Source organism: Bombina bombina, chromosome 6, assembly GCF_027579735.1.
Source record: "Bombina bombina isolate aBomBom1 chromosome 6, aBomBom1.pri, whole genome shotgun sequence".
NCBI classification, from domain to species: domain Eukaryota; kingdom Metazoa; phylum Chordata; class Amphibia; order Anura; family Bombinatoridae; genus Bombina; species Bombina bombina.
In genome coordinates this window covers 522,037,132-522,049,410 of record NC_069504.1, presented here as the reverse complement: position 1 = coordinate 522,049,410, position 12,279 = coordinate 522,037,132, and the positions used below count along the sequence as shown (strand labels likewise).

At 38.3% G+C, this 12,279-nt stretch overlaps 1 protein-coding gene across 1 annotated transcript in view; it reads right to left on the bottom strand.

Annotated features, from left to right (window-relative positions):
- Positions 1-12,279, bottom strand: part of HOMER2 (homer scaffold protein 2) — a 627,175-nt gene that overhangs the window by 242,248 nt on the left and 372,648 nt on the right. The window contains exon 3 of the mRNA XM_053717425.1: positions 2,490-2,621. Within this exon, the coding sequence (XP_053573400.1) occupies positions 2,490-2,621 (132 nt within the window). The remainder of the gene's footprint in view (positions 1-2,489; positions 2,622-12,279) is intronic.

Below are 12,279 nucleotides of genomic sequence, written 5' to 3'. Positions count from 1 at the left end.
TTAAAATAAAAAAGTCTTGCTTGAAGAAAATAAAAACTAACATTTTATCACCTCTTTCACTTTACCCTTCCTATTACTTAGAGTAGGCAAAGAGAATGACTGGGGGTGGAGTCAAGGGAGGAGCTATATAGACAGCTCTGCTGTGGAGCTCTTTGCCACTTCCTGTTAGCAGGAGGATAATATCCCACAAGTAAAGGATGAATCCTTATAGAAGAAAGTTTAAATTATGGGCACAACAAAGAATGGTAAATAGGTTCCAAAAGGTATATATATACTCTCTCTGCTTATAGTTTTTCTACATCAGGGCAAGACAAATGCAAGATGCCAGGCTGCCACGGTGCCTACAAATTGCAACCTGGCACCTACGCCTCATTTTCTTAAACCAATTTACTGTATATTATTGAATGTATCACTTGTCCTTGGAAGCAGTGACTGTATGTCCCACAGAAACTGAACCATAAATACTGAGAGATGCAGTGAGCAATGTTACATACTGTATGTATAAAGCCTCAGGGACTCTCTATATGAGCAGTGTGCAAAGAAAATGCCATACATGTAGCTGACATCCTTTTAAGAAAGTGGCAGTAGAGAAGGGGGGGGGGGGAATCTCATTACATAATGAAAGCCAGCCTAAGGTTCTTACAGCCCCCAGCCCACAGATATGGCAGCTAGAATATTTGGGAGCTAAAGGGTCAGCATTTGCATATCTGAATTAATTTAAAAAGCGGTGGCTCCAGGTGTTTTTCTAGCAAAACTGAACAATATATTCAGTAACCTAGAAAAAACAGAAAGTAAAATGTATATAATTGATGACTGCATAAAACTGCTGGGTGTAACTGACATTGCTATACATAACTGAACAGGGGAACACACACACACACATATACTGTATATACATATATTATGCCCACAACTCAGCTTCTTAATTATAATGTGTATTATTCCCACAATTATATATTTGATATAACACAAACTATATCATAAATTGCTTTCACCATTATGTTAAAATATATTATCTTGCAATTATGCTGCTTGACTCCTATGTCCAAAACAAAACCCTTTTTCTTCTTAAAGCTTTACACTATCCATGAAAAAATAGAGTTATCAGTCTGCTACCTATTGGCATTTAAAGGAATATTGAACAGTGCTCCTTTGGTAACAAGAAATACATTGAATCAAAGTAAATAAAAAAAAAAAGAAAAGAAAAAGATTGTGTAAAAACAGCAAATAACTTGTTTTCTTGCAAGCAGAGGATTTTCAAAACCTAAGTTTTCATTCTATTAGTTCTGCGCATGAGGAAATCCGAGTCCCTGTTATCTAGTCCAATGTTTTTCAACCAGTGTGAGAGATCCTCAGGTGTGCCGCGGCAGACTGACAACAGTGTGACATATTTTTTAAATTTTGCTCGTTTTTTACTCCCAGTGCAGGGGTGTCCCTCTTTCAAATTTTAAAATATTGAGAGGTATGTGACAGGCTCATCAGGCAGACAGGCAGGCATTATTTACAACCATGACATATTGACATTATGATTGTTTGTGAATGAATGTCAATATGTCACGTATAGTTTGTAGGAGGCATGGCATCACAGCACAATACATACAGTATGTATATATATATGTATATATATATATATATATATATATATATATATATATATATATATATATATATACACACACACACACACACAATATGTATTAGGCTACAATATGTGATTTTTTTAAATTTTGGGATGGTGGTGTGTCACGGGATTTTTTTATGTAAAAAAGTGTGCCACGGCAAAAGAAAGGTTGAAAATCACTGATCTAGTTTATTCACTAGCCTAGAAGTTTTATGACATCAGGCTAAGATAAAACTTCCTGCAAAAGCCTCCTCCTCCTTGTAGGGCTGTGTCAGGAAGCACAAATGTAGTGTAAAAAATAAAAAAAAGGTAAAACCCATTTAAATGGATGAATATAACATATTGCAATGGTTTTTATTAAAGTGAATGTAAAGTTTAATGAATAATTGCCAGTATCTAAAAAATAATCCTAAAAACACAGGCACTTTCAGTCATTAAACTTTAAAAAGATGCTTATTTTTAAAAATAATTACCTATGCGTTAAGGTAAACACAACGCCGACCCTACACCCTCAGCTGTTACTTTCATTAGAATATCGATCCTTCAATCCTTGCCTGCCTACCGAGCTGGATGCCAAAGGGGGCAAATAATGATTGGAGGAAGCCAGATTAATCATCGATCTGCTAATGAAAGCAGGAGATGCGGCCAGAGGATAGGCGTTATGTTTACCATAACGCAAAGTTAAGAATTTTAAAAAAATAAGCGTCTTTGTAAAGTTTAATGAATGAAAGTGCCCCTGTTTTTAAGCTTATTTATTCATTAAACTTTACAATCACTTTAAGTATAAGCAACTGCTTAGTGCTTTTTTTTTTATTACGACAATAAAACAGACTGTTATTTTGTCAGATGTTACAAATGTGTATCTTACCTTTGATAACTGTTGTTCAGAAGCAAATCCCAGGCCAAAAACCGTATTTGCTCTACTGTCTGCCCATTGTCCAAACTTCTGTGATGTCTTTGTAAAATTCATATTGGGGGTAATTGTGCTATTTATTATCACCTAAAAGAAAAACAAGTCATGATATAACAGCAACAAAAAAAATGCAATATACATATTTCATGGTTTCTTTAGAACAGAGACTCTAAATATAACACAAACAGCATAGAAAACTCTAAAAAAAAAAAAAAAGAGCAATCAAACACTGTGCTATAGTTAAAGGGACAGTCTACTCCAGAATTGAGTACTATAACCAGGACTTTCCCTGTTTTTTTGTGTTTGAATGATAAATACACAGTTATTAATTTATAATGCATTTTTCATCTGATTTTAAAAAAACAAAAACAAAAAAATATATATCTATATATCTATATGTGTATGTGTATGTATGTGTATGTGTATGTATGTGTATGTGTGTGTATGTGTGTATGTGTATGTGTGTATGTGTATGTGTTTATGTGTATGCGTTTATGCGTGTATGTGTATGCGTGTATGTGTATGCGTGTATGTGTATGCGTGTATGTGTATGCGTGTATGTGTATGCGTGTATGTGTATGCGTGTATGTGTATGCGTGTATGTGTATGCGTGTATGTGTATGCGTGTGTGTGTGTGTGTGTGTATGTATGTGTGTGTGTGTGTGTGTGTGTGTGTGTATGTGTGTGTGTGTAATAATTTCCACAGAAGGGTACTCTAACTTTAAATTTTTGAATACTAGAGTGCTGGCAAAAATATACACAGCAAATAGTCCAGGTAGCGTTTCAACAAAGAATACCAAGAGAACGAAGCAAATTTGATGATAAAAGTAACATTACATTTTTTAAAAAATGCATGCCCTATCGAATAATGAAAAACATAATTTATGTAAGAACTTACCTGATAAATTCATTTCTTTCATATTAGCAAGAGTCCATGAGCTAGTGACGTATGGGATATACATTCCTACCAGGAGGGGCAAAGTTTCCCAAACCTCAAAATGCCTATAAATACACCCCTCACCACACCCACAAATCAGTTTAACGAATAGCCAAGAAGTGGGATTATAAGAAAAAAGTGCGAAAGCATAAAAAATAAGGAATTGGAATAATTGTGCTTTATACAAAAAAATCATAACCACCACAAAAAAAGGGTGGGCCTCATGGACTCTTGCTAATATGAAAGAAATGAATTTATCAGGTAAGTTCTTACATAAATTATGTTTTCTTTCATGTAATTAGCAAGAGTCCATGAGCTAGTGACGTATGGGATAATGAATACCCAAGATGTGGATCTTCCACGCAAGAGTCACTAGAGAGGGAGGGATAAAATAAAGACAGCCAATTCCGCTGAAAAATAATCCACACCCAAAACAAAGTTTAAATCTTATAATGAAAAAAACTGAAAATATAAGCAGAAGAATCAAACTGAAACAGCTGCCTGAAGTACTTTTCTACCAAAGACTGTTTCTGAGGAAGAAAACACATCAAAATGGTAGAATTTAGTAAAAGTACGCAAAGAAGACCAAGTTGCTGCTTTGCAAATCTGATCAACCGAAGCTTCATTCCTAAATGCCCAGGAAGTAGAGACTGACCTAGTCGAATGAGCTGTAATCCTTTGAGGCGGAGTTCTACCCGACTCAACATAAGCATGATGAATCAAAGACTTTAACCACGATGCCAAAGAAATGGCAGAAGCCTTCTGACCTTTCCTAGAACCAGAAAAGATAACAGACTAGAAGTCTTTCGGAAATCTTTAGTAGCTTCAACATAATATTTCAAAGCTCTAACTACATCCAAAGAATGCAACAATCTTTCCTTAGAGTTCTTAGGATTAGGACACAATGAAGGAACTACAATTTCTCTACTAATGTTGTTAGAATTCACAACCTTAGGTAAAAATTTAAATGAAGTTCGTAACACCGCCTTATCCTGATGAAAAATCAGAAAAGGAGACTCACAAGTAAGAGCAGATAATTCAGAAACTCTTCTAGCAGAAGAGATGGCCAAAAGAAACGAAACTTTCCAAGAAAGTAATTTAATATCCAGCGAATGCATAGGTTCAAACGGAGGAGCTTGAAGCGCCCCCAGAACCAAATTCAAACTCCAAGATTAGCAATCTTTCTGTGAAAAAGAACAGAAAGAGCAGAGATTTGTCCTTTCAATGAACTTGCAGACAAACCTTTATCCAAACCATCCTGAAGAAACTGTAAAATTCTAGGAATTCTAAAAGAATGCCAGGAAAAATGATGAGAAGAACACCAAGAAATGTAAGTCTTCCAGACTCGATAATATATCTTCCTAGATACAGATTTACGAGCCTGTAACATAGTATTAATTACAGAGTCAGAGAAACCTCTATGACTGAGAATCAATCTCCATACCTTCAAATTTAAGGATTTGAGATCCTGATGGAAAAAAGGACCTTGCGATAGAAGGTCTGGTCTTAACGGAAGAGTCCACGGTTGGCAAGTGGCCATCTGGACAAGATCCGCATACCAAAACCTGTGAAGCCATGCTGGAGCCACCAGCAGAACAGACGAACGCTCCTTTAGAATCTTGGAAATCACTCTTGGAAGAAGAACTAGAGGCGGAAAGATATAGGCAGGATGATACTTCCAAGGAAGTGACAATGTATCCACTGCTTCCGCCAGAAAATCCCTGGATCTGGACAGATACCTGGGAAGTTTCTTGTTTAGATGAGAGGCCATCAGATCTATTTCTGGAAGTCCCCACATTTGAACAATCTGAAGAAATACCTCTGGGTGAAGAGACCACTTGCCCGGATGTAATGTCTGGCGACTGAGATAATCTGCTTCCCAATTGTCTATACCTGGGATATGAACCGCAGAAATTAGACAGGAGCTGGATTCCGCCCATACAAGTATTCGAGATACTTCTTTCATAGCCAGAGGACTGTGAGTCCCTCCTTGATGATTGACATATGCCACGGTTGTGACATTGTCCGTCTGAAAACAAATGAATGACTCTCTCTTTAGAAGAGGCCACGACTGAAGAGCTCTGAAAATCGCACGGAGTTCCAAAATGTTGATTGGTAATCTCGCCTCCTGAGATTCCCAAACCCCTTGTGCTGTCAGAGACCCCCATACAGCTCCCCAACCTGTCAGACTTGCATCTGTTGAGATCACAGTCCAGGTCGGAAGAACAAAAGAAGCCCCCTGAACTAAACGATGGTGGTCTGTCCACCACGTCAGATAGTGTCGTACAATCGGTTTTAAATATATTAATTGCGATATCTTTGTATAATCCCTACACCACTGGTTCAGCATACAGAGCTGAAGAGGTCGCATGTGAAAACGAGCAAAGGGGATCGCGTCCGATGCAGCAGTCATAAAACCTAGAATTTCCATGCATAAGGCTACCGAAGGGAATGATTGAGACTGAAGGTTTCGACAAGCTGAAAGCAATTTTAGACATCTCTTGTCCGTCAGTGACAGAGTCATGGACACTGAATCTATCTGGAAACCTAAAAAGGTTACTCTTGTCTGAGGAATCAACGAACTCTTTGGTAAATTGATCCTCCAACCATGTTCTCGAAGAAACGATACAAGTTGATTCGTATGAGATTCTGCTAAAAGTGAAGACTGAGCAAGTACCAAGATATCGTCCAAATAAGGAAATACCACAATACCCTGTTCTCTGATTACAGATAGAAGGGCACCGAGAACCTTTGTAAAAATCCTTGGAGCTGTTGCTAGGCCAAACGGCAGAGCCACAAACTGGTAATGCTTGTCTAGGAAAGAGAATCTCAGAAACTGATAGTGATCTGGATAAATCGGAATATGCAGATATGCATCTTGTAAATCTATTGTGGACATATAATGCCCTTGCTGAACAAAAGGCAGAATAGTCCTTATAGTTACCATTTTGAATGTTGGTATCCTTACATAACGATTCAATATTTTTAAATCCAGAACTGGTCTGCAGGAATTCTCCTTCTTTGGTACAATGAAGAGATTTGAGTAAAACCCCAGCCCCTGTTCCAGAACTGGAACTGGCACAATTACTCCAGCCAACTCTAGATCTGAAACACATTACAGAAATGCTTGAGCCTTCACTGGATTTATTGGGACACAGGAAAGAAAAAATCTTCTTGCAGGAGGCCTTATCTTGAAGCCTATTCTGTACCCTTGTGAAACAATGTTCTGAATCCAAAGATTGTGAATCGAATTGATCCAAATTTTTTTGAAAAAACGTAATCTGCCCCCTACCAGCTGGGCTGGAATGAGGGCCGCACCTTTATGTGGACTTGGGAGCTGGCTTTGGCTTTCTAAAGGGCTTGGATTTATTCCAGACTGGAGATGGTTTCCAAACTGATACCGTTCCTGTAGGGGAAGGATCAGGCTTTTGTTTCTTATTATGACGAAAGGAACGAAACCGATTAGCAGACCTAAATTTACCTTTAGATTTTTTATCCTGTGGTAAAAAAGTTCCTTTCCCCCCAGTAACAGTTGAGATAATAGAATCCAACTGTGAACCAAACAATTTATTACCCTGGAAAGAAAGGGAAAGCAAAGTTGACTTAGAAGACATATCAGCATTCCAAGTTTTAAGCCATAAAGCTCTTCTAGCTAAAATAGCTAAAGACATATACCTGACATCAACCCTAATGATATCAAAGATGGCATGACAAATAAAGTTATTAGCATGTTGAAGAAGATTAACAATGCTATGCGTATTATGATCTGTTACTTGTTGTGCTAAAGCTTCTAACCAGAAAGTTGAAGCTGCAGCAACATCCGCCAAAGATATAGCAGGTCTAAGAAGATTACCTGAACATAAGTAAGCTTTTCTTAGAAAGGATTCAATTTTCCTATCTAAAGGATCCTTAAAGGAAGTACTATCTGCCGTAGGAATAGTAGTACGTTTAGCAAGAGTAGAGATAGCCCCATCAACCTTAGGGATTTTGTCCCAAAACTCTAATCTGTCAGATGGTACAGGATATAATTGCTTAAACCGTTTAGAAGGAGTAAATGAATTACCCAGATTATTCCATTCCCTGGAGATTACTTCAGAAATAGCATCAGGGACGGGAAAAACCTCCGGAATAACTACAGGTGGTTTAAAAACCGTATTCAAACGTTTAGATTTAGTATCAAGAGGACCAGATTCCTCTATTTCTAATGCAATTAATACTTCTTTAAGTAAAGAACGAATAAATTCCATTTTAAACAAATATGAAGATTTATCAGTATCAATCTCTGAAATAGAATCTTCTGAACCAGAAAAATCAGTATCAGAAACAGAATCAGAATGATGATGTTCGTTTAAAAAGTCATCTGAAACATGAAAAGTTTAAAAAGACTTTTTACGTTTACTGGAAGGAGGAATAACAGACATAGCCTTCTTAATAGATTTAGAAACAAAATCTCTTATGTTAACAGGAACGCCCTGAATATTAGATGTTGATGGAACAGCAACAGGTAATGGAACATTACTAAAGGAAATATTATCTGCATTAACAAGTTTTTCATGACATTCATTACAAACAACAGCCGGAGGAACAGTTACCACAAGTTTACAACAAATACACTTAACTTTTGTAGATCCAGCATCAGGCAGCGATTTTCCAGAAGTAGCTTCTGATACAGGGTCAATCTGAGACATCTTGCAATATGTAATAGAAAAAACAACATATAAAGCAAAATTTATCAAATTCCTTAAAGGACAGTTTCAGGAATGGGGAAAAATGCCAATGAACAAGCTTCTAGCAACCAGAAGCAAATAAACAATGAGACTTAAATAATGTGGAGACAATAATGACGCCCATATTTTTTAGCGCCAAAAAAGACGCCCACATTATTAAGCGCCAAAAATGACGCCACATCCGGTGACGCCGACATTTTTGGCTCAAAAACGCCAAAAAAAATTACGCAACTTCCGGCGACAAGTATGACGCCGGAAATGACAAGAAATTTTTTGCGCCAAAAAAATCCGTGCCAAGAATGACGCAATAAAATGAAGCATTTTCAGCCCCCGCGAGCCTAACAGCCTACAGGAAAAAAGTCAAATTTTAAGGTAAGAAAAATTGGTTTATTCATATGCATTATCCCAAATATGAAACTGACTGTCTGAAATAAGGAACGTTGAACATCCTGAATCAAGGCAAATAAATGTTTAAACACATATATTTAGAACTTTATATAAAAGTGCCCAACCATAGCTTAGAGTGTCACAGAAAATAAGACTTACTTACCCCAGGACACTCATCTACATGTAGTAGAAAGCAAAACAAGTACTGAAACGAGAATGAGTAGAGGTAATGGTATATATAAGAGTATATCGTCGATCTGAAAAGGGAGGTAAGAGATGAATCTCTACGACCGATAACAGAGAACCTATGAAATAGACCTCGTAGAAGGAGATCATTGAATTCAAATAGGCAATACTCTCTTCACATCCCTCTGACATTCACTGCACACTGAGAGGAAAACCGGGCTCCAGCCTGCTGCGAAGCGCATATCAACGTAGAATCTAGCACAAACCTACTTCACCACCTCCATGGGAGGCAAAGTTTGTAAAACTGATTTGTGGGTGTGGTGAGGGGTGTATTTATAGGCATTTTGAGGTTTGGGAAACTTTGCCCCTCCTGGTAGGAATGTATATCCCATACGTCACTAGCTCATGGACTCTTGCTAATTACATGAAAGAAATTTAATTTTCACTAGACTATCCCTTAAAAGAGTTGTAAAGATATGTTGAAATAAACAGTACTTCCATTATTACTTTGTCACTTTTCCTGTAGTTTCTTTCTGAAAACTGTGGGCTTTCCATTTCCTGTTGAAAGTGGAAGACTCCAGACTTAACACTGATATATTCCACATCATCATTGGTTGGACACTCTAGTGACCCATTTATAAATGTCCCTTATTGGTTTAAGTAGAGAAGTAAACCTAGATTACAACATGGCAAGGGTCATTTTAAGGAAACTAAACCTTTACACATTTTTTTTTAAAGATTCCAACAACTAAGATGAATAAAAAAAAAAAAAATCTGAATATTATTCTCATTATAATCGTTGCTTTTAATCCAATCATTCTATGTAACATGTATTAAGTCTTTAATGTCTGTTTAAAAAATATAGTGTTATACAGTAGAGGAACAGAATAAAGCAATTTGGTTGAAACAGAATGAAACCAGCACTTTCACAGTAAACAAAATGTAATGAAATAGGATGTCCAAACATACAGGCTACTGGGGATATACACATCTACCTGTACTTAGTTTAATTAACTTCTCAAAAGAAACAAAACAGATCTCCTACTCAACAAATCAACAATCCCATCTCTCATTCATGGCAGAGGTGAAGAGAGAATGGTGTGGGTGGGGGAATGGAAGAAAGGTAAATTAAAAAGATGGCATATGGACATAAATATACGTCGACCGGGGGAGGTGTTGCGGAGGGGAGGAGCTAGCAGGTGAAGGTGCGCTGCTGCTCCGTGTTGGCTCCAGCTAGAAGGGAACCATACCCTTCCCCCTCAAACGCTATAGCCATAGCCCAGAACTGGGGCTTGAATCCGGGACAACGGATTCACTGGATGGACAGTGGAAAAGAAAAAAAAAAAAAACCTACGGTCATCTTACACCTGACAGCTAGCGGTGTATGCTCCGCTGGATATCGGGAGTTTGAACAGCCGGCTCCCTGTTACTAGCAATCAAAGGATATATATAAAGCATCGGCTGAGAATACGGCAGCTTAGCAAGGTTACAGGTACGCCTAAGAAGCAGAAGTATTACAGGACGCCAAACATCAAAAGTGTTTTCCTAATTGAAGGACGGCTGATGTAGATACCGCTTGCCTACCTACCTGCTTGCCGCATCTGAATACTGTGGGCTTAGATAAAGAAAGGACTTACCTGCGAAAAACCCGCCTGGTTCTGGGTTGGAGCGGGTGCTTGGTGACCGGAGTACCGGGGTCTTCTGCCTTTCCCCTTCTAGCGGTGTATGCTCCGCTGGATATCGGGAGTTTGAACAGCCGGCTCCCTGTTACTAGCAATCAAAGGATATATATAAAGCATCGGCTGAGAATACGGCAGCTTAGCAAGGTTACAGGTACGCCTAAGAAGCAGAAGTATTACAGGACGCCAAACATCAAAAGTGTTTTCCTAATTGAAGGACGGCTGATGTAGATACCGCTTGCCTACCTACCTGCTTGCCGCATCTGAATACTGTGGGCTTAGATAAAGAAAGGACTTACCTGCGAAAAACCCGCCTGGTTCTGGGTTGGAGCGGGTGCTTGGTGACCGGAGTACCGGGGTCTTCTGCCTTTCCCCTTCTGCTTGTTGTGGCCTCAGGTGAACGCGGAGTGTGTCGACCCCCGGCTGGAGGAAGGGAAGATAGCGGATTACGTCATCACTCACCGCCGCCTCTCTCGCTTCAGTCCGGTGAAGATCCCAGTGTGTGGCTTGCCTCGTCTGTTGTAGAGGGAGAGCTAGAAGTGGGCTCTCCGCTAACAAACAGGGATACCACGGTGAAGATCACGAGAGATACGGTAAGCCCACACTGTGGAGTTTAAGACTATTTCTTTTTCTTGTTGGCTGGACTTAGACGGGATAGTTGTACAGAACGAGTGCCCCATTTGTGTCTCCTGTCTCCCCCTGTATACTTAAATCTGAGATAAAGGAGGACTGCTAAGGGGAGAGACAGGGAGAGGAAAAGTGTGAGGAAGGTGGCTAAAAAGGAAATTAAAAAGGACTGATTTGAAATACACAGAACTTTGACTGGGATAACTTAAGAATCTGGATTTTTATATAGCTGACTGCTTTTGGGCAGAAAGCGTTTGCAAATATACTTTACTAAGGGCTGTGTTCACCATACTGGACAGGCTGAAAATGTAAAACAGAATCTTAGCAAACAGGGAGAAAATAATTTTTTTCATTTCTCCGTTTTTCTCTTTTTTCTGATTTTGTGAGGAAACATTTGAAAACCCTTTTTTTTTTTTTTTTTCTCTTCTCTGTGGTACTGTGACCTCTGTATGGTTTTGGAATGTTTTCTGATTTGGATGAGGTGTATTAGAAAAGGGGAATATATGATAAGTCAATGATAAGAGGGAAATTAGCTAGTCAGGACTGTTTGCTTAAGGTACATTTAAGTTTCTCTGTCTGGCTAACAGAGGCTGGCCTTATATTTTCACTGAATTATTATTAATAACGAATTCACTTCACTCTAATAAAAAAAAAAAAAAAAAAAGGGGGCTACGGGGGGAGGGGGGAACACTTTATCACTGTAGGAAGTTTTTTTTTCTTTCCTTTGATTTTTCACACCAGGAGCACTTCACTAGATTAGGCTTTTTTCTTGTTTTTTTCTTTGCACAAAATAACCCTTTTTTAGAGGGGAATAAGTGTTACATTCACATATATGGATAAATTTAAGACACAGACAAAGAACAAATCTCCAGCAATGGCAGCCAGGAACAGGGAAAAAAAAAACAACAAAGGACAAAGTGAAACAATAGCTGAGATAAATAACGAGAGTTTTAACCAGATAGACACCCAGACATTGATTAAAAATATATCAGAGATCTTTATTCCCCAGTTTGACCAGGTCAGAGCAGAAATATCCGGATTAGCAACTGAAGTTAGGCAATTCTCTAGAAGGCTGTCTGAAGTAGAACAGAGGATCTCCAATATAGAAGATAACAGTACTATAAATGAGTCTAAAATAACTAAAATGGAAAAAAGCATAAGGGATTTACAGAATAAAACAGATGATTTAGAAAACAGGGCCA